This window comes from Schistocerca nitens, chromosome 10 (genome assembly GCF_023898315.1).
Source record: "Schistocerca nitens isolate TAMUIC-IGC-003100 chromosome 10, iqSchNite1.1, whole genome shotgun sequence".
Lineage (NCBI taxonomy): Eukaryota > Metazoa > Arthropoda > Insecta > Orthoptera > Acrididae > Schistocerca > Schistocerca nitens.
In genome coordinates this window covers 75,182,798-75,206,543 of record NC_064623.1, presented here as the reverse complement: position 1 = coordinate 75,206,543, position 23,746 = coordinate 75,182,798, and the positions used below count along the sequence as shown (strand labels likewise).

Genomic DNA, 23,746 nt, shown 5'->3' with positions numbered 1-23,746 from the left:
GAATAGTTGTAAATAAGTTAAGATGGCGAGCCGCTAAGGGCTGCTCGTACCTCAGTGAACAAGGATAGCAACAAAACTTCTGAAGACGACGCTCATAGTAGCGTCGAAACCTGGTCAATTTTGCCTTGATATTTGTGACCGAGGGCTTATTTGTTCTAATATAATTGTCTGAAATGTTATTAATATACACTGAGGTGGAAATATTCATGAGGTAACGACATGCACATCCACAGATTGATCCTAGTTGACAAGCTGGATGGTGGCTTCACAATGGTGTGTGTTGCGTTTACACAGAATTGAATGGGTTCTCTGATCCAACTCAACCTGTCAATTATGTTTATTTTCGGCTACTTGGAGACCATTTTCAGCAATTCACAGCTTCATGCTCCCAAAGAACAATGTCGTGAGACTGGGTCACAAATGTATGCGATTAGTTTGAAGAACATTCTGGACCATTGGAGCAAACGATTTGGCCACCCAGATTTCCCGACATGAGTCCCTTCGAATGTTTATTGGGCATAATCGAGAGATTAGTTCATGCATAAAATCCTGCATCGGCAACTCTATGAATGGCTGCAGAGGCAGCATGGTTCAATATTTCGGCAGGGAACTTCGAACGACTTTTTGAGTCCATGCCACGTTGAGCTTCTGCACTACGCCTGGAAAAAGGAGGTCCAACACGATATTAGAAGGTGTCCTCGACTTTTGTCACGTCAGTGTAAAGCTGTCAGGGCGGGTCATGAGTGGTGCCTGGGTGCCTCGGTCAGTGGAGCACTTCTTGCGAAAGACGTCTCGAGTTCGGGTCTCGGTTCGGCACACACTTTTAATCGGTTAGGAAGCTTCATCAGCCCTTTTAACTGCGTCGAGAACGGTTATCACTTAGTGGTGTGGACGATCAATGTTATTTTCTTACTGCTCGTGTTGGTCTCTGTACTCAAGTCTTCTGTGATCATGTTGTCAGACAGGGCACTTACAAATACCTTCTACATCAGCCAGTCTCTAACAAGGGAACCTCCCCATCGCACCCCCCTCAGATTTAGTTATAAGTTGGCACAGTGGATAGGCCTTGAAAAACTGAACACAAATCAATCGAGAAAACAGGAAGAAGTTGTATGGAACTATGAAAAAATAAGAGAAATATACAGACTGAATTGTCTATGCGCAAGATAGGCAACATCTAGAATAATCTCAGTTCAAGAGCGCCGTGGTCCCGTGGTTAGCGTGAGCAGCTGCGGATCGAAAGGTCAACAGTTCAAGTCCGCCCTCGAGTTAAAATTTTAATCTCTTATTTTCGCAAATCTGATCTGTCCGTTCGTTCATTGACGTCTCTGTTCACTGTAATAAGTTTAGTGTCTGTATTTTGCGACCGCACCGCAAAACCGTGCGATTAGTAGACGAAAGGACGTGCCTCTCCAATGGGAACCGAAAACATGTGATCGCAAGGTCTTAGGTCAACCGATTCCTCCACAGGAAAACACGTCTGATATATTCTATACGACACTGGTGAAGGCATGTGCGTCACATGACAGGAATATGTTGTCGACCCACCTAACCTGTACACTTGGCAAATGGGTAAAAAGATTATTCTACCTTGCCCGATTTAGGTTTTCTTGTGGATGTGATAATCACTCCCAAAAAAGTGATGAAAACGTAAGAGTTTGTCACATAAACTGAAAATAAAATATTAAACTTTTCACCGGAGGCAGGATTCGAACCAAGGACCTCTCGTTCCGCAGCTGCTGACGCTAACCACGGGACCACTGCGCTCCTGAGATCGCGCCATTCTTGATGTTGCCTATCTTGCATATGGACTACTCAAATTGTATACTTTACTTAATTTTTCATAGTTTCACACAACTTCTTCCTGTTTTCTCGATTGATCTGTGTTCAGTTTTTCAAGACCTATCCACTGTGCCAACTTATAACTGAATCTGAGGGGGGTGCGATGGGGAGGTTCCCTTGTAAGTATCGTGTAGAGGCTATGCTGGCACCAGAACAAGGTTAGTGACTAGGCTGAGAAATTGTTGGTTGGGACGATGCACCACATTATCTCGGATTAAGAGTTAGCGACAGTAGAAGTAGCTTCTGCGGTGTTCCAGGGAAGTGTGGGGTGTTGGGACCTTCACCGTTCAAGTTCTACACTGAGATGGATCATGCGATACCTTGTACTGCAGTGTCGGACCTCCTTCTTCCCGCCGTAGTGCAGCAACCTGACGTGGCATGCACTCAACAAGTCGTTAAAAATGTATGGGGGTCACTCCAAAAGAAATGTACACTAAATTTTTGAAATCCATCTTCTTTTCTACATTTTGGAAAGTCTTACAGTGTGTAGATACATCGTTTAGGAACAATATTTTCATTTCTCCACATAATTTCCATCCCTCTCAACTGCCTTACGCCATCTTGGAACCAACGCCTGTATACCCGCACGGTAAAATTCTGGACCAACCTGTTGGAGCCACTGTTTGGCAGCGTGCACAAGGGAGCCATCATCTTCAAACCTTGTTCCACGAAGAGAGTCCTTCAGTTTCCCAAAGAGATTATACCCAGGTCAGGACTGTAAGGCGGGTATTTCAGTGTTGTCCATCCGAGTTTTGTGATCGCTTCCATGGTTTTTTGACTGACATGTGGCCGTGCATTGTCGTGCAACAGCAAAACATACTGCTTTTGCCGATGTGATCGAACACGACTCAGTCGAGCTTGAAGTCACATTTGCATCAGAATTTATGGTGGTTCCACTTGGCATGATGTCCACAAGCAAGAGTCCTTCGGAATCGAAAACCACCGTAGCCATACGTTTTCCAGCAGAAGGTGTGGTTTTGAATATTTTTCTTGGGTGAATTTGCATGACGCCACTCCATTGATTGCCTCTTCGTCTCTGGTGAAAAATGATGGAGCCAGGGTTCATCACCTGTCAAAATTCTTCCAAGAGATTCATCTCCACCATTCTCATACTGTTCGCTGCATACGGTTTTTCCTGTTTCTTTGTGAGCCACTATCAACATCCTGGGAACCCACCTGGCACAAACCTTTTTTAACGCCAACACTTTCAGTATTCTGCAAACACTTCCTTCCCCTATCCCAACGTAGCGTGACAACTCGTTCACTGTGATGCGCCTGTCAGCAGTCAGCAATTCGTTAACTCTCTGCACATTGTCTGGAGTGTGTGCAGTACGAGGTCTGCTGCTGCGACGACAATCCTCGATATTGCCGTGCCCGCTTTCATCACGTAACCTGCTTGCCCACCGACTAACTGTACTGCGATCGACAGCAGCATCTCCACACACCTTTTGTAACCTCTTGTGGATGTTTCCCACTGTCTCCTTTTCACAGCTCAGGAATTCTATGACAGTACGTTGCTTCTGACGAACGTCAAGTGTAGCAGCCATCTTGAAGACATGCTGTGACGGCGACACTCACGGGAACAGGTTGAACTAAATTCGAAAACAAGCGGGAAGGATGTATCTACACACTGTAAAACTTTCACACATGCAGAATGAAAACTGTATTTTTACGAAAATAGTGTGCGTTTCTTTTGGAGTGACCCTCGTAAATGCCATGTCGCTAGGGCCTCCCGTCGGGTAGACCGGTCGCCTGGTGCAAATCTTTCGAATTGACGCCTCTTTGGCGACTTGCGTGTCGATGGGAATGAAACGATGATGATACGGACAACACAACACCCAGTCCCTGAGCGGAGAAATTCTCCGATCCAGCCGAAAAACGAACCTGGGCCGTTAGGTATGACAGTCCGTCGCGCTGGCCAGTCAGCTACCAGGGGCGGACAACTTGTTGGATGTCCTCTGCAGAAATCTTGCCTCAATAGCCGTCCATAATTGCGAAAGTGTACCCGATGGAGGATTTTTTGCAAGAAGTTTCCTCCCCATTATATCCCACAAATGTTTGATGGGATACATGTCGAGCGCACTGAGCAGTTAAACCCTTAGCTCGAATCGTCCAGAACGTTCTTCAAACTAACGGCGAAAAATTGTGGCCCAGTGACATGGCGCTTTGTCACCCATAAAAATTCCATCGATTCTTGGGGAACATGAAGTCCATAAATGGCTGCAAATAGTCTCCAAGTAGCCGAAAATCCAGTCATTTGCATGTAAACAAGGCCAATTCCATTATGATGCATGATGTCAACACCAGCTTGCACACTGCCCCGTCGACAACTTGGGTTCATCGCTTCGCAGGGACTGCGCCACACTCGAACTCTGACATCAGTTCTTACCAACTGAAATCTGGACTCATCTGCGCAGGCCGCGGTTTTCCAGTCGTCTAGGATCCAACCGATATGGTCAGGAGCCCGGGGAAGGCGCTGCAGGCGATGTTCCGCTGTTAGCAAAGGCACTCGCGTCGGTCGTCTGCTGCCATAAACCATTAACGCCGGATTTCTCCGCACTGTCCTAACGGATACGTTCGTCGCAAATTCCTCATCGTTTCTGCTGTTACACTGCTGGTCATTAAAAATGATACACCAAGAAAAAATGCAGATGATAAACGGGTATTCATTGGACAAATATATTATACTACAACTGACATGTGATTACATTTTCACGTAATTTGGGTGCATAGATCCTGAGAAATCAGTACCCAGAACAACCACCTCTGCCCATAATAACGGCCTTGATACGCCTGGGCATTGAGTCAAACAGATCTAGGATGGCGTGTACAGGTACAGCTGCCCATGCAGCTTTAACACGTTGCCACAGCTCATCAAGAGTAGTGACTGGCGTATTGAACGAGCCAGTTGCTCGGCGACCATTGACCAGACGTTTTCAATTGGGGGGAGATCTGGAGAATGTGCTGGCCAGGACAGCAATCGAACATTTTCTGTATCCACAAAGGCCTGTACATGACCTGCAACATGTGGTCGTGCATTATTCTGCTGAAATGTAGGGTTTCGAAGGGATCGAATGAAGGGTAGAGCCACGGGTCGTAACACATCTGAAATATAACGTCCACTGTTCAAAGTGCCGTCAATGCGAACAAGAGGTGACTGAGACGTGTAACCAATGGCACCCCATACCATCACGCCGGGTGATACGCCAGTATGGCGACGACGAATACAGGCTTCCAATGTGCGTTCACCGCGATGTCACCAAACACGGATGCGATCATCATGATGCTCTAAACGGAACCTGGATTCATTCGAAAAAATGACGTTTTGCCATTCGTGCATCCAGGTTCGTCGTTGAGTACACCATCGCAGGCGTTCCTGTCTGTGATGCAGCGTCAAGGGTAACCGCAGCCACGGTCTTCGAGCTAATAGTCCGTGCTGCTGCAAACGTCGTCGAACTGTTCATGGAGATGGTTGTTGTCTTCCAAACGTCCCAATCTGTTGAGTCAGGGATCGAGACGTGGCTGCACGATCCGTTACAGCCATGCGGATAAGATGTCTGTCATCTCGGCTGCTAGTGATACGAGGCCGTTGGGATCCAGCACGGCGTTCCGTATTACCCTCCTGAACCCACCGATTCCATATTCTGCTAACAGTCACTAGATCTCGACCAACGCGAGCAGCAGTGTCGCGATACGATAAACCGCAATCGCGCTAGGCTACAATCCGACCTTTATCAAAGTCGGAAACGTGATGGTACGCATTTCTCCTCCTTACACGAGGCATCACAACAACGTTTCACCAGGCAACGCCGGTCAACTGCTGTTTGTGTATGAGAAATCGGTTGGAAACTTTCCTCATGTCAGCACGTTGTAGGTGTCGCCAGCGGCGCCAACCAAGTGATAATGCTCTGAAAAACTAATCATTTGCATATCACAGCATCTTCTTCCTGTCGGTTAAATTTCGCGTCTGTAGCACGTCATCTTCGTGGCGTAGCAATGGCCAGTAGTGCATTTCAGTCGATGTTGCTTGTCTGTTTGCAATGACAAGTCTGTGCCAACAGCGCTGTTCTCGGTCGTTAAGTGAAGGCCGTCGGCCACTGCGTTGTCCGCGGTGAGGGGTAGTGCCTGCAATTTGGTATTCCCAGCACAATCTTGACATTGTGGTTCTCGGGATATTGAATTCCTTAACGATTTCGAAATGCAATGTCCCATACGTCTAGTTCCAAATACCACAACGCGTTCAAAGTCTGTTAATTGCCGTCGTGAGGCCATAATAAATCCGGTAAGCTTTTCACATGAATCAGCTGAGTACAAATGACAGCTCTGCAAATCCACTGCCATTTTGTACCTTGAGTATGCATTACTACGGCCATCTGTACACCTGCATGTAGTTATCCCATGGGTTTTGTCACCTCAGCATACTTCCGGCAGTACCTCGTCTCCTACCCTTCCTTTCGCCTGCCTCGAGATGACTGGGTGTTTGTGTTGTCCTCATCATTTCATCATCATTCATGATAGTGGTGAGATTGGACTGAGCAAAGGTTGGGAATTTGTACGGACGCTGCTAACCGCTTAGTTGAGGGCCCCACAAACCAAACATCATCATCATCATCCTACCCTTCGGATTTCGCAGAAGTTCTCCTGTGCACCTTGGGGGTCTAGCACTTCTGGAAGAAAGGATACTGCGGAGACGTGGCTTAGCCACAGCGTGTGTCATGTTTCCATAATGAAATTTTCACTGTGAAACGGAGTGGTGAGTTTACTTCAATCAAGAATTTGTAGGGTTGTGTTGTTTGGGGAAGGAGACCAGACAGCGAGGTCATCGGTCTCATTGGATTATCCAAAGAAGGGGAAGGAAGTCGGCCGTGCCCTTTCGAAGGAACCATCCCGGCATTTGCCTGGAGTGATTTAGGGAAATCACGGAAAACCTAATTCAGGATGGCCGGACGCGGGATTTAACCGTCGTCCTCCCGAATGCGAGTCCAGTGTGTAACCACTGCGCCACCTCGCTCGGTAAGAGTTTGGACATGTGGAGAAAGTTAAGCATATATCCTTTCTTCAGGGATTCTAGTCCCGCCGGAGAACTTCTGTGAAGTGTGGAAGGTAGAAGACGAGGTACTGGCGGAAGTGAAGCTGTGAGAACGGGTCGTGAGTCGTGCTTGGGTAGCTCAGTTGGTAGAGCACTTGCCCTTGAAAGGCAAGGGTCCTGAGTCGGAGTCTCGGTCCGGCACACAGTTTTAATTTGCCAGGAAGTTTGATATCAGCGCACACTCCACTGCAGAGTCAAAGTTTCAACCTAAAGTATGGTAGCAGTCGAGCAACACTTAGCGATAGGACGTAACTTCTCGGCGACTGCGGCGTGGAGTCTTCGTCTTCAGTTTCAACAAAATATCTCGTAAATTTCTTCTTGAAACCAAAGAAACAAAAGTAGGGGCTGTGCGTGAAGAAATACGAAAAAATATGGACCACCCTATCCTCACATCGTTTGCATGTATTCTGTCAGACTTTATAATCTTCCGTGCTCTGACCAGCATTGCATTCTCTGAGAATAATTGACGATCTGCACTTCTCACTCTGCACGAGTGTTTGCGTTATTCGTAGCGCTGAAGCCAAATATCAGTTGCTGAGTTGTGAACGCTATCTGTAGCTAGTCCTCCATACTCCTTATCTCTCTGAGTGGATGAGATTGTTCACTGCTAGGACTCCCTAATGGCAGCAACCTTATCGTAGCTGTGCTCGATATCAAGGTCATGATTGTTCAAAGGCGGCGTTGGTGAGACTATCAACTCTTCGCTTCGCCGGGCTTCAAGGCCTCGTCGAAGTCAAGGTCATCGATGGCACAGCTATCTGCCAGTCTTGCAGAGGTTGATGCATGTCGCTGCATCAAACGTTTCGGCAGGCAGTCTTAAAGCATCATTTCCTCGCTTCACGCTAATCTAACTACTATGGATGGTCTCTCAGACCGATTCAGTTTTTGTCGTGTGATATTTCACAAACCCTTGTGGGGTGAGGAAGACTCTTCTGTGTACCTTCCTATTGGAGGAAGAAATCCGGCAGTGTTGCTGCAATTTGTTTCTTATTTTTGGGCCTTGAGAAGTCTCACAAACGTACCATAGTGTCTGCGCTTCGTGTATTTGTCAAACGTTAACGTTTCTCCTTGTCGAGGAAAGCTAGACCTTCTATGCAGCGTCTTCGATGCAAGACGGATATGGGTCTTCAACAGCGCCTCAATGAATTCCCAGATGAAGACTTTGATGACTGTGATAATGTCCCTGATTTCGAGTTTTTAGTGATGACGATACTAATTCGGAGAAGGAAAGTGATAAAGATGTGACAGGTGATGACGATGGAGAAGCGTATTTCTTCGGTAAGAACAGAAAGATGTTTCCGATCGAGGAAATAGAAGCCGCTAGCTAACGTAAGAACACGGCAACTCAACACTTTGTTGCAGCTGCATGGACTGCAACAGTCTCGGAGAAACCTTGCTGTTTTGAAGATATGGCCCTCAAACACAGAAATAATATTTTGAAAAATGAAACACATCAGCCTTTTGTTGTCCTTGTTTGAAGTCGAAAACAAGGTATCGGTGTCAGCATTGTGGAGTTCCGATTCGGTTGAAGAATTATAGTAGGGCCTGCGTGAAATGCGAACAGGTGAAAGCGATTTAAATTTGATTCATGGCCTTAGAAAAATACCTAAGGAAATTACTTACTTCTTGATTTTTAAACTGAAATATGACAAAATTTCTTCCTTGGCAGAATTATGGGGTGGAATAATCGCTATAAGGCTGAAACAGTGTGTAGTAAACTCAAAGGTGATTCCAAATACAATTTGTCATGACTGAAATGTGTTTTTCCATACAGTCATGTTACGAACAGAGGTAACTATGAGTTGTTATTTTAGTAATACATAAGATAAAAATAAACTGTAAATTTTGTTGTGATATAGTTTTCAAAGTATTTAAAATTCAGCATTGTTTAAAAAAATGCAAATTTCCATAACGTCTGTTTCCACGAAGTGTATCGAACAACAGGAAGTCATGGAAATATGTACTCACCAAAACAGAGGCTATATACATAAAAAATAAAGGGGCAGTCTGAGAGACCCTTCCATAGTAACTGTGGTCTTGCCAACATCCATAGTAGCTAAGGGTTCATAGCCATTCCTGCTAGTGCTCTTAGTTAAAGCCCCCTTCCTCACAATTTCTATTTATTGTTATACTAGCTTTTTCGACTGTGGCTTTGTCCACATATGAGTTCAACACATATATTGCACACACCTCCTCCTTCCCCTCTCTGTCCTCTTTCTCCCTGTGACTGTCCACCTCTTCTTCCTACCTTTATTTGTCTATCTGCAGCTTCCCACTGTCTCTGCCTCTTCATCTCCTCCTCCCTCTCTCTCTTTGTCCATTTCCACCAACCACTCTACCTGACCATTTCTCCCCCCCCCTCCGCCTCTCACCTTCCATCTCCACCTCCCTCTCCTCATTTTCCAACTGCCCAGTACCCCTCATGCATTTCTCCTCCTCCCCTCCCTTTGTCCACTGCCTCCTCCCTTCTGTCCATCCTCTGCCAAGCTCATTGGCATATGTAGCTCCACTACAGTTGACTGAAGCCCTGACATGCATGGCACGCAACACATGATTTGAAAAACCTTTATTTGCCCCTGATGTATGGGCCATAATGCAAAGCAAGACACCTCTCATGCACGACAGCCTGCATATCAGGTCCTGGAAAACCATGTCTTGCCCTGACATGTAGACAGCCCTGCAAAGCGGATTGATTTGGTAGGCCAATACTCTTCCCTCACAACTTGCCTATCATGCAGGGTAGCATGTATACCAGGGGCTGAAGAAAATGCATTTTTGCCCCTGTTCAGCTGCTACTGGAGCTGGGAGATTATAAACCCCACAGAGATGATACTCATGAGGCCTGTTGTTTTTGTGCCACATTTGGTCCATATCGATACAGGATTTGAGAACAGATTAGGACATGACCATTGCCTGAGCAAACTCGAGCAGACTGGCGGCCTATCGCGAAGACCGAGTGACCACTCGCTGAGTTCTCTTACTGGCGGAGTGGAAAGACTCTCTTATTTTGCCTTTTTTAAAGGTTGACCCGCACGACAGCTATACTAGCACTCCGAACGACAGACAGACACTAACTGCTTAACAAATGCAGACGAGATACAGACTAGCAAACTGGGGACGAGAGACTGACCCAGACTGGCGAGCTCATAGCGCCACTTAAATGCACGTGAACACGCAACCTTTCCCCTTTCCCACCAGAGGGAGACACTAAAGCTGCGATTGCCACAGCGGCGCCACCACCAGAAACGTAGGGCGACTGCTTCACACTACGCGCTGCGGCGCGCTCTTCAAAACAGCAATTTTTACCACGACTCAAGCACAACATGCTGATTCCATATTTTTAGATTTCTTCAAGACTTTTGAAACCGTTCCTCACAAGCGACTTCTAATAAGATTTCGTTCCTATGGAGTATTGGCTCAGTTGTGCAACTGGATTCGTGAGCTCCTGTCAGTAAGGTCACGTTTGATAGTAATTGATGGAAAGTCGTCGAGTAAAACACATCCAATACCTGGCGCTCCCCAAGGAAGTGCTGTAGGCACTCTGTTGTTCCTGATCTACACTCATGCTCATAAATTAAGGATAATTGCAGAATGTGGTGCCACACAACGTGGCACTACACAAAACTGGCGCTAATAGCAAAGGCATATAGGGAACACACACGACACAGATCTGTAAGTCCATGGTATCGGTGATGTTGAGAAAACCGTCCCGGATCACATGTGCTACAAAACGCCACTGTTTCCTGCACATGTACCCCGACATCAATATGGGATATGATCACCATGCACACATATACACGCCGCACAACAGGTTGGCATACTCTGGATCAGGTGTTCGAACAGCTGTTGGGGTATAGCCTCCCATTCTTGCACCAGTGCCTGTCAGAGCTTCTGCAGTGTCGTAGGGGTTTGAAGACGTGCAGCGATACGTCGACCGAGGCCATTCCAGACGTGCTCGGTGGAGTTTAGGTCTGGAGAACAGGCAGGCCACTACATTCGCCTGATATCTTCAGTTTCAAGGTACTCCACCATGATGGCAGCTCGGTGGGGCCGTGCATTATAATCTGTCAGGAGGAAGGTGTGAACGACTGTACTCCTGAAAAGGCGGACATACTGGTGCAAAATTACGTTCAGATACACATGACCTGTTACAGTTCCTCTGTCAAAGACATGCAGGGATGTACGTGCACCAGTCATAATCCCACCCCACACCATCAAACCACGACCTCCATACAGGTCACTCTCAAGGACATTAAGGGGTTGGTATCTGGTTCCTGTTTCACGCCAGATGAAAATCCGTCGAGAATCACTGTTCAGACTATACTTGGACTCGTCCGTGAACATAACCTGGGACCACTGTTCCAATGACCATGTACTGTGTTCTTGACACCAGGCTTTACAGCCTCTCCTGCGACCAGGGGTCAGTGGAATGCCCGTCTCTGGTCTCCGGGCAAATAAACCATGTCTGTTCAGTCGTCTGTAGACCGTGTATCTGGAGACAAGTGTTCCAGTGGCTGCGGTAAGCTCCCGAGCAAGGCTACCTGCAGTACTCTGTGGCCGTCTGCGGGCACTGATGGTGAGATACCGGTCTTCTTGTGGTGTTTTACACTGTGGACATCCCGTTCTGTAGCGTCTGGACAAGTTTCCTGTCTGATGGAATCGTTGCCATAATCTTGAGATCACACTTTGTGGCACACGGAGGGCCCGTGCTACGACCTGCTGTGTTTGACCAGCATCCAGTCGCCCTAGTATTCTACCCCTCATAACGTCATCAATATGTGTTCTTTGAGCCATTATCAACACAGTCACCATTAGCACGTCTGAAAACGTCTGCACACTTACTCGCTGCACCGTACTCAGACATGCACCAACACACCTCTGACTATGTGGGCCTGCCAGCGCCACCGTGCGACGACCGCAGATCAAATGCACCGAGATGATTTAAACCCGCAAAACCGCCCACCAGAGCGTTGTTTCACCATGTATCAGCATTATCCTTAATTTATGAGCATGAGTGTACATAAACGATTTAGGAGACAATATGAACAACCCTCTTAGATTGTTTGCAGATGTCGCTGTCATTTATCGTGATGTAAAGTTATCAGACGCTCAAAACGAATTGCGAAATGATTTAGACAAGATGTCTGTATGGTGCAAAAAGCGGTAATTAAATAATGAAAAGTGTGAAGTCATCCACATCAGCACTAAAGGAAATCCGCTAAGCCGGCCGCGGTGGCCGAGCGGTCCTAGGCGCTTCAGTCCGGAACCGCACTGCTGCTACGGTCGCAGGTTCGAATCCTGCCTCGGGCATGGATGTGTGTGATGTCCTTAGGTTAGTTAGGTATAAGTAGTTCTAAGTTCTAGGGGACTCATGACCCCATATGTTAAGTCCCATAGTGCTCAGAGCCATTTGAACCCTTTTTTGAAATCCGCTAAATTTCAGTTACACGATTAATCACACAATTCTATAAACTCAACCAATTACTTAGGGATTACAGTTACGAATAATTTAAATTGGAACGATCACATAGATAATGTTGTGAGGAAACCAAACCAAAGACTGAGATTTGTTGGCAGAAAATGTAACAGATCTACTAAAGAGACAGCTTACACCACGTTAGTACGTCATCTTCTGTAGTACTGCTGTGCGGCGTAGGATCCGCAACAGACAGGACTGAAGGATGACATCGAAAAAGTTCAAAGAACAGCAACTGGTTTTCTATGATCGCGGTATAAGGGAGAGAGTGCCTCGGATATGACAAGTGAAGTGTCAGTCATTAAAATAAAGGCGTTTCTCACTGCGGCAAGACCTTCTCAAGATATTTCAGTCACCAACTTTCCTCTCAGAGTGTGAAAATATATTGTGGGCGTCCGCCTACATAGGGAGAAATGATCAGCATAATAATGTAAGAGAAATCAGAGCTTGCACGGAAAAATTTAAGTGTTCGTTTTTCCCGCACTCTGTTCGAGAGTGGGGTAGCTTAAAGCTGATTCGATCAACCCTCTGCGAGACACTTAATTGTGAATTGCACAGTAATCATGTAAATGTAGGGTAACTGGTATTTTTAAAAAGTCGCTATGTTCTTTCCTACCTGTCGTAAATGTCAAACAGCTGAAGGATTGAAAGAATCCCAAAAACATGAGTAGCAGATAGTGATGTAAAATGCCTGGGCTTTAATAAGTTGGGGCAAATGCCCAGGATAAATTCCTGGGAAAAGCCCAAAATGGACAAATGCCCATGAATTCATGCATTTTAAAGATTAATTGATAAGTGTCACTTATACAAAAATTTTAAACTGATATTTTGTATTGGAAAGGGTGTTTTCCAAAATTTCTTCTGTGCTGGTTGGGTAACAAAGTTGAAACAGCTGCTTGAGAGTTAGATAATATTATTAGGGGAAATATATTGGACTGCAATCGTAATTATACATTTTTAATGAAGTTAATTCTTGGAGTAATACGTAATAAAAAAAGAAAACAACACTCGTTTAAAAGTAATTCTCAAAATCAAGTATGGTTTATATTAAGTAGGTAACCTGTAGGTAGCATTTCTTACGTATACTATACTAGCGTAAAAATATTTAAAAAAGTTTATCCATAATTATTTTAATTAGGGTTGAATCATGCTCTGATTCCGATTCCACGAGTCCAAGAATCGCCGATTCTCCAGGAATCGACTACTATCAGAATCAAACGATTCCAATTTCTTCGGCATCGAATATTTGTTATTAAATCTCTTTTATGTTATTATTTATGGTAGAACTGGTAAAAATATAAAGGTGATTGTAAAGCAGGTCTCAGTAACAAGCGCCCTCCCTTGGTACAGCAACAAGTTGGAATCCTACTACAAATAAAAAAAATAAAATAAAATAAAAATAAAAAAAGCTTTTCTCTTCTTTCCTCTTGTTCTTGGTGATCTTAGCAATGAAGGCAAATAATGACATACATATGTTTGAATGTAAGCATTTACTAACTTGTAATACCGGCAGTATCGTTCCATTCCTTATTTTAAATGGTAAATTATATACTCTAGCAGTAAAAACTTTAAAAAGTGCTTTTTTACAAATTCCCATATTTCGGGCATTTAAAACTGCTTTGCTCAAACTCCTGGGCCAATGGCCATTTATAAATGTCCTGCCCACTGAGCATTTGCCCAGTTCACATCACTAGTAGCCGGAACCGGGATATCCAAACAAAACTGCTTAAATTCGTCCAGAGCTACCTCAAGCCCGCAGCTATTCCGTAACGATTCAGTAGCTTTTTCGATCCTTCTGCGGGAACTCCTTCTGGATGTTTGTCCCCACACCACAGTCGTACGTCACCCAAAGACGGTGCCTTATCAGGGACCTTGCAGATCCTTTCTCCAGTGGCCGATCTGATGCTCGTTGTTTTCGGCTCTGAACGGCCGATCTGATGCTCGTTGTTTTCGACTCTGAACGGCTTCCTCCTTCCAGAGGACGGGGCGTCACCTGACCAGATGTCGGTTTCGGCGGAAACACTGGACACGCCGCGGATGCGGGAGTTCCTGTCCAAGATCGTCGGCCCCTACAACCAGGACTACGTCAGGCTGTCGCCCTCCAGCTGCGTCATGCCCACGCTCTACGTCGACGTCGCCCAGAGGGTGATCGACTTCGAGGTCCGGCCGGACGACGTGTGGCTCATCGCGTACCCCAAGTGCGGTGAGTCTCACCTACACAAACCACTACGACCGCTGTTTCATCCGTGTTGCACATGCACAGATAACCAGACGAGCAATACATACAGTGTACTTTTGACGAACTGTCCGATTTAATACAGTTAATTAATTCTTTGTTTCTTATTTATTTTACTTTGTTTTTTTTTTCCTTTTTCCTCTTGTTGAAGAGCTGTCTGACCCTACTGGACATCTGAGGAGTCTCATGTGTTTAGAGTGCCTCGCGCTGTATCCTTCCTGTAGGGGAAGTTGGGTACAACGCGTATGAGGGTGGAGCCCACCTGGCTAGCCGCGCGGTCTAACACACTGCTTCCCGAGCGGGAAGGCATGCCAGTCCCCAGCACGAATCTGCCTGGCGGATTACTGTCGAGGTCCGGTGTGCTGGCCAGCCTGTGGGTGGTTTTTAAGGCGGTTTTCCATCTACCTCGGTGAATGCGGGCTGGTTCCCCATATTCCGTCTCAGTTACACAGTGTCGGCGATTGCTGTGCAAACACTGTCCCCACATAGGCGTACACCATAATTACTCTACCACGCATACATTTGGGGTTGCACTCGTCTGGTATGAGACGTTCCTGGGGATGCCACTGGGGGCCAAATCGCACAATAACCCTGGGTTCGGTGTGGGGCGGCGGTGGGGTGGGTGGACTGCTGTGGCGTCTTGGGGGGTTGTGAACCACTGAGGGCTACGGCGGGGCGAAGCCTCTCTGTCGTTTCTAGGTCCCCAGTTTAATACACGCATACATACATGGGGTTGAAACTGCGAACTGGTTCACTAGTTGGTAACACTGTTTGTGGCCGTTAGACCATGAAGATAGCCGTCGACTTTAGTACCGCCATCAAGCTTTGTAGTCTCAGACACGTTGCTGTTGAGAGAAATAATTTTTTACATTTTTGTGGTTGAGTGTCGGCCCGTGTGGCCGAGCGGTTCTAGGCGCTTCAGTCTGGAACCGCGCGACCGCTGTGGTCGCAGGTGCGAATCCCGCCTCGGGCATTGATGTGTGTGATGTCCTTAGGTTAGTTAGGTTTAAGTAGTTCTAAGCTCTATGGGACTGAAGACCTCAGAAGTTTAGTCCCATAGTGCTCAGAGCCATTTGAACCATTTTTTTTTTTTTTTTTTTTTTTGTAGTTGAGTGTCTTATTTCGTGATATTTTGCGTTCTATAAGGAACTTATACCAATCAGCCAGAACATTATAACTACCGACCTCTATCGATATAAACCCATCCAGGTGATAGCAGTGTCACCTCGCGTGAAATAATTAATAGTAAGACACAAGCACTGTGCATATAGTATCATTGAGCGGGCTTTCCGTGTGTAAAATGGGGAAGCCACGATCTATCTGAGTTGACCGAGGGCACATTTTGATGGCCTGGAGGCTCGGCATGAGCATTTCGGAAACTGCACGACTTGACATTCTAATTTCCCCTACTTTTAGTTTGTTAATACCAATAGACATATATTTTAAAAAGTATGTGTCTGCACTAAAAAAACACTAAGTGTTACTACAGTCTGTAGATTGGTTACCAATACGAGCCCTGGACTACCAATCTATTCTGTGAAAACCCACATCAATAGCACTTTCCATTTTCTCAATATTTTCGGTGTAAGTTTTAGGTGATTGACCATGTATACTCAGAAACGTCTCCTTCAAAGTAAGGTCAATGACTGACACAAGTACATTTCTAATGGTCAGAAGTGCAAGTCTGCTTTTATGTCTTCATTGTTCGGCCTGTCGGGTGTCTTTTTGCTTCAGTTCGTCTACTTCGTGGTCCACACATTTCGTGTTAACTTTACCGCTAATCTCATTTCTGCTCCTTGTAATTACTTTCGTCTTTCGCGAGTTTACTCTCAATCCATAAAGTTTTCTTATTAGACTGCTCATTCCATCAACAGGTCCTGCAACGCCCCTTCGCTTCCACTCATGACGGCGGTGTCATCAGCGGATCTTATCATTGCTAACCTCCCACCAGAAATTTTAACCCCACTCCTGAACCTTCCTTTTATTCCCGTCATTGCTTCTTCCATGCATTGATAGAACAGTAGGGGCGAAAGGCTGCATTTCTGTCTTACACCGTTTTCAATCCAAGCATTTAGTTCTGGATCTTGCATTCTTATTTTTCCCACTTAACACTCAAAGCCACGTGTGCCAGCCTTGTTTGTTGGCTGGTCCATTTGTTCTCGAACAGTTTGCCCATTCAAAGTCCACGTCTCAATGCTATAACTAAAATCGTACACACCAGTCATAAACACACGGTTTCAGTTACGTTACAAGCATAGTTTTAAAAATTTCGTACAGATCCCCAAAAACAATGTCAGTCATTTTTACACGTGTGTTTATCCATCCAGTCATTGTGTTCCGCTGCGCAAAACACAAAATTTCATCAATTGGCGTTTTGACTTCGTCATTGTACAACTTTCTTTTCAATGTGTTGACTATTCATTGTTATAGTCGGATTACAATTGATTTTCAGACCTACTTTCTTATATAGGGTTAAACCTATTGTAACACCTTCATTTCTTGTAAGTTTAGAAAGAATGCTTCTTTATTTCATCACTAGCTAAGTACCAGCATCGCCTGTGTATGTATTTATTCCAGTCTTCTATTAGCCCACCTTCTTCTCTCCTCCACCCATCACCTCTCCCTTCCTCTCTCTGTCCACCACCCCCTCTATTCATCTTCTCCTCAAGCCTTCTCTGCTCATCTGTTCCTCCCTCTCCATCCATCTACTCCTCCTCTTCTGTCCATCTCCTCCTCTTCTGTCTATTTCCGTCTCCTACCTACCTGTGCCCATCTCCTCTACATCTACATTTACATCATACTCCGCAAGTCACCTGTCTGTCTGCTATTCATTGCACATGGTGTGTCTGCGTTCCCTGATTTCGTACGTACTGTTTACAAACACTGGAGCGTGTCCGTGCCCGACCAAAGTCGGTCTTCTTAGTCGCGAACCTACCGGTTTCTATCAGATGTTGTTGTAGTCGTGCGAAAGTGATGTCTGGAAGGGCTGTTGATAAAATATAGATACATCGATATTTCGATAATGTTTTCAAAAAAATAACGATATACAGGGTGATTCAAAAAGAATACCACAACTTTAGGAATTTAAAACTCTGCAACGACAAAAGGCAGAGCTAAGCACTATCTGTCGGCGAATTAAGGGAGCTATAAAGTTTCATTTAGTTGTACATTTGTTCGCTTGAGGCGCTGTTGACTAGGCGTCAGCGTCAGTTGATGCTAAGATGGCGACCGCTCAACAGAAAGCTTTTTGTGTTATTGAGTACGGCAGAAGTGAATCGACGACAGTTGTTCAGTGTGCATTTCGAACGAAGTATGGTGTTAAACCTCCTGATAGGTGGTGTATTAAACGTTGGTATTTCAGCCAATAAAGTTTTTGGTCCCTTTTTCTTCGAAGGTGCTACTGTAACTGGACTACAGTATCTGGAGATGTTAGAGAATTGGCTGTTCCCTCAGCTCGAACAAGAAGCACAACAATTCATATTTCAGCAGGATGGAGCGCCACCACATTGGCACTTATCTGTCCGTAACTACCTGAACGTCAACTACCCGAGGCGATGGATCGGCCGCGAGGCAGCCCGTGACAGAGCACTTCATCACTGGCCTCCAAGAAGCCCTGATCTTACCCCCTGCGATTTTTTCTTATGGGGGTATGTTAAGGATATGGTGTTTCGGCCACCTCTCCCAGCCACCATTGATGATTTGAAACGAGAAATAACAGCAGCTATCCAAACTGTTACGCCTGATATGCTACAGAGAGTGTGGAACGAGTTGGAGTATCGGGTTGATATTGGTCGAGTGTCTGGAGGGGGCCATATTGAACATCTCTGAACTTGTTTTTGAGTGAAAAAAAAAATTTTTAAATACTCTTTGTAAAGATGTATAACAGAAGGTTATATTATGTTTCTTTCATTAAATACACATTTTTAAAGTTGTGGTATTCTTTTTGAATCACCCTGTATATCGGCGATGTTTCCCCAGTCGGTATTCAATATATAGATGGAGAACTGGCAATGTCGAATGCCAATACTTTTATGTTACATTATATTTTTTCGCAATTTTCGGTAAATATTTGAAGTTGTTCTTATGAAAGTGAAGTAGAACATAATTTTACTTTCACTGTGTGGTCTTCCTACTCTTTGAGGTTTCATCCTGTCCAGTCTTTGAAAAATGGTTCAAATGGCTCTGAGCACTATGGGAATTATCTTCTGAGGTCATCAGTCCCCTAGAACTTAGGACTACTTAAACCCAACTAACCTAAGGACATCACAAACATCCATGCCCGAGGCAGGATTCGAACCTGCGACCGTAGCAGACGCGTGGTTCCTGACTGAAGCGCCTAGAACAGCTCCCCCACAGCGGCCGGCAGAATTTTAAGAAAGAGTGGTTCACCTTTAAAGGACGCTGGTGCAACCTATTCTTGAGTATTGCTCGAGAGTTTGGGATCCATTCCAGGTCGGATAGAAGCAAGACATCGAAGCAATTCAGAGGCGGGCTGCTATATTTGTTACCGCTAGGTTCGAACAACACGTAAGTGTTTTGAGAGATGCTTCGGGAACTTAAATGGGAATCCCTGGAAGGAAGGCGACACTATTGAGAAAATTCAGAGAACCGGCATCTGAAGCTGACTGCCGAACGATTCTTGTGCTGCAAACATATACAGGGTGGTCAGTTGATCGTGACCGGGCCAAACATCTCACGAAATAAGCGTCAAACGAAAAAACTACACAGAACGAAACTTGTCTAGCTTGAAGGGGGAAACCAGATGGCGCTATAGTTGGCCCGCTAGATGGCGCTGCCATAGGTCAAACAGATGTCAACTGCGTTTTTTTAAATAGGAACCCCCACTTTTTATTACATATTCGTGTAGTACGTAAAGAAATATGAATGTTTTAGTTGGACCACTTTTTTCGCTTTGCGATAGATGGCGCTGTAATACTCACAAACATATGGCTCACAATTTTAAACGAACAGTTGGTAACAGGTAGGTTTTTTAAATTAAAATACAGAACGTAGGTACGTTTGAACATTTTATTTCGGTTTTTCCAACGTGATACATGCACCTTTGTGAATTTATCATTTCTGAGAACGCATGCTATTACAGCTTGATTACCTGTAAATACTACATTAATGCAATAAATTCTCAAAACGATGTCCGTCAACCTCAATGCATTTGGCAATACGTGTAACGACATTTCTCTCAACAGCGAGTAGTTCACCTTCCGTAATGTTTGCGCATGCATTGATAATGCGCTGACGCATGTTGTCAGGCGTTGCCGGTGGATCAAGTTAGCAAATATCCTTCAACTTTCCCCACAGAAAGATAGCTGGGGACATCAGAACCGGTGAACGTGCGGGCCATTGTATGGTGCTTCGACGAGCAATCCGCCTGTCATGAAATATGCTATTCAATACCGCTTCAACCGCACGCGAGCTATGTGCCGGACATCCATCAAATTGCTAGTACATCGCCATTCTGTCATGCAGTGAAACATCTTGTAGTAACATCTGTAGAACAGTACGTAGGAAATCAGCATACACTGCACCATTTAGATTGCCATCGATAAAATGGTGGCCAATTATCCTTCCTCCCATAATGCTGCACCATACATTAACCCGCCAAGTCGCTGATGTTCTTGTCGTAGCCATCGTGGATTTTCCGTTGCCCAATAGTGCATATTATGCCGGTTTACGTTACCGCTGTTGGTGAATGACGCTTCGTTGCTAAATAGAGCGCGTGCAAAAAATCTGACATCGTCCCGTAATTTCTCTTGTGCCCAGTGGCAGAACTGTACACGACGTGCAAAGTCGTCGCCATGCAATTCCTGGTGCATAGAAATATGGTACTGGTGCAAACGATGTTGATGTAGCACTCTCAACACCGACGTTTTTGAGATTCCCGATTCTCGCACAATTTGTCTGTACTGATGTGCGGATTAGCCGCGACAGCAGCTAAAACACCTACTTGGGCATCATCATTTGTTTCAGGTCGTGGTTGACATTTCACATGTGGCTGAACACTTCCTGTTTCTTTAAATAACGTAACTATCCGGCGAACGGTCCGGACACTTGGATGATGTCGTCCAGGATACCGAGCAGCATACATAGCACACGCCCGTTGGGAATTTTGATCACAATAGCCATACATCAACACGATATCGACCTTTTCCGCAATTGGTAAACGGTCGATTTTATCACGGGAAATTTTTCACGAAGCAGATACCGTCCGCACTGGTGGAATGTTACGAGATACCACGTACTTATACGTTTGTGACTATTACAGCGCCATCTATCACAAAGCGAAAAAAGTGGTCCAACTAGAACATTCATATTTCTTTACGTAGTACACGAATATGTAATAAAAATGGGGGTTCCTATTTTAAAAAACTCAGTTGATATCCGTTTGACCTATCGCAGCGCCATCTAGCAGGTCAACCATAGCACCATCTGGGTTCCTCCTTCAAGCTAGACAAGTTTCGTTCTTTGTAGATTTTTCGTTTGATGCTTATTTCGTGAGATATTTGGCTCGGTCACTATCATTGGACCACCCTGTATAGTGTGTAAGGAGCACGAAGATTTGAAAAATTAGGGCCCATGTGGAGGCTTATAAATGACGTTTTTCAGTCGCTGTATTTGCGGGTGGAATAGGAACGGAAACGACTATTAGTGGTACATTATACCCTCCGCCACGTACGTTACAGTGGCTTGTGGAGTATCTATATAGGTGTAGGTGTAGTGTTTAGAAGCGATGTGGTGAATTTTCTAATTTATTTGTTATCATAAGTTATTATTTAAATAATTATCTTCTACAGTATTCCTGGTCAAAGAAGTTACTAGTGTCTAAATTAGGCTTTAACACCATGCCGTCCGGCGAAACCACAGTGGTGTCGTCTGCATAGTATCGCGCAGTGGGCGCCGACAGCATTTTAGTATCTTTTGCATTCTGTTGGTGTTTTTTTTAGGTAACAAAAAGTTACACACGACAACAAGTTTTTGGTTTTTGTAAGTACTTGTGTTCTTTCATCATGGCGGACGAAATAGACAGTAGGATTATTTACGGTGAATGCGCGGACGTCTTGTCTGACGTTCCGGACGACTTGGCCGATTAGGAAGAAGACATTGGATATCAAAAAAAAAAAATGAAAGTGAAGCAGAATCGTAGGAAATTAGTGAAATATGACCAAGAAGAATTCAGCGAACGCTACGGTTGCCAACTGATTCGGCTGAATCAGACGAAGAAGGCAGTGCACAGTGATCAGACTTTGATTTACCGAGGACCAATAATAAATTCGAAGGATCCCCGGGTCCAAACATATTTCCCAAAGAAACTCAGAGCGTCGAGGATATCGTAGAATTATATACTGGGAACGAACCAACGAAACCAACAAGTTGTAACGTTGTTACTTTAATTTGCTATGAAAGCGGTGCTGATAGACAATAAAAGCAGGTTAAAGCTGTTAGCTGTCTGGGGAAGTTAACCTTGCATTACTGAGCAACTGTTTCACCAGGTATCCAGTCTAGCTTACCAAATTCCCAACCAGACTAACATGAATTATAATCTTTTAATAGGCATACGATAACCGGTGATATATATATATATATATATATATATATATATATATATATATAAGAGAATTTAAATAAAAAGAAATAAATCAGTTTATATTTGGAAGTTTATTTTAACATTGATCATTAAAATTTCAGCATATTAAACGTCAGTCATAACTAAGCTGGTGCCGTATTTAGGATAGTGAAAATGTGAGATTGTAGTCTTACGGAACACGTCAAATATGGAGCCAAGATTGGGAGACTGCATACAACACTGCATTCATAAAATAACACACGAAGAACGTTGAAACATATGCAAGAGCAAATTAACCACAACCAACCGATTCAATTCTCACCCAAAGAAATTACGTTCGTAGCACAATCCTGCCCGTCATGTAATTACCACACACTGGTATACTAAATTCATACTAACTCTCTGTGAAATCTTCCCGAAAAGAATAGCTGAGGGCTACTTTGATGATTACACCACATGCTTCACGTGGTCAACTTGGTTTCAGTTAGGCTGAACTTAAGAAATCCATTGTCCTGCGGACTTAGCAGACACGCACTTAGCCAGAGATCTTACCACTTCAGACGCTCGCCCCGGACAGACTGCCCTGCGCTCCTACCGAGCGTGCTTCCTGAGGGTGGCTCCCAAATACAAACGGAAGTGGCCAGAGGGGCAGCTTCCTATACCAACATGACAAGGGACGGCCAGGACCATACTAAGAATAGAAACCTCTCTGCTTTTAGAAAGCGTAGCTACCTGTTCCGACGTTGGTCCTACTGTTCTCTAGCAGACAGCCTTGTCTGCTACCCTCAAGCATGCAACTACAAATACATTTGCTCATTCATCCTCTCACACAGAAGGGAAGGGGGATGACAGTATATTATCATACACAGTATATAAAAGAAAGCGGATGTAGGTTCCGTATGAGACTGTGTGACATGAATTACATATAAACTGTGTTTTAAAGTGTAGTAGTGTGACAGATCGTTCTTGTTTATGTGTAAAAGTAACACGTTTCACTGCTCAGTCTCCTCCCAGATAGTCAGAAATACCACAGTAAATTTAGAAGAGGAATTTATGCCGTAAATGACAACAGATTTAAGAAATTAACATGAAAGGAATCCAACAGAGACCTTTCAAAGTACGACAGTCAAAATTGCAATAGAAGGAAACTGGATTTAAAAAATGCCAAATTTGTCGGCGTTGCGGGACCCGAACTTAGAAAATGGTTTGGGCTTGCTATCATTATGGGAATGACAAATATTATCATTTCAACATTTATCCGACAGCAACAATAAACAGGATAATGCAGACTAGCTTGTCAAGGTGCAATTCGTAATTGATTATTTTTCCAGAAAGTTTAAAGAAACATTTAATCTAAGTCAAAACATCTCAAATTGAAAGAATGATACAGTGGCCTGGACGGTTAAATTTTAAAGTTTACAATCCGTCGAAAATTACGAAATACGGCTTAATCATTCGGATACTGTGTGATTCCAGTACGGGATACATTCCGTCATTCAAGTTATATTCCGGCGCTGGACAGCC

At 44.6% G+C, this 23,746-nt stretch overlaps 1 protein-coding gene across 1 annotated transcript in view; it reads left to right on the top strand.

Annotated features, from left to right (window-relative positions):
- LOC126210393 (luciferin sulfotransferase-like) overlaps positions 1–23,746 on the top strand; it is a 98,386-nt gene that overhangs the window by 23,854 nt on the left and 50,786 nt on the right. Inside the window, exon 2 of the mRNA XM_049939623.1 lies at positions 14,386–14,610. Within this exon, the coding sequence (XP_049795580.1) occupies positions 14,409–14,610 (202 nt within the window). The 5' untranslated portion in view covers positions 14,386–14,408. The remainder of the gene's footprint in view (positions 1–14,385; positions 14,611–23,746) is intronic.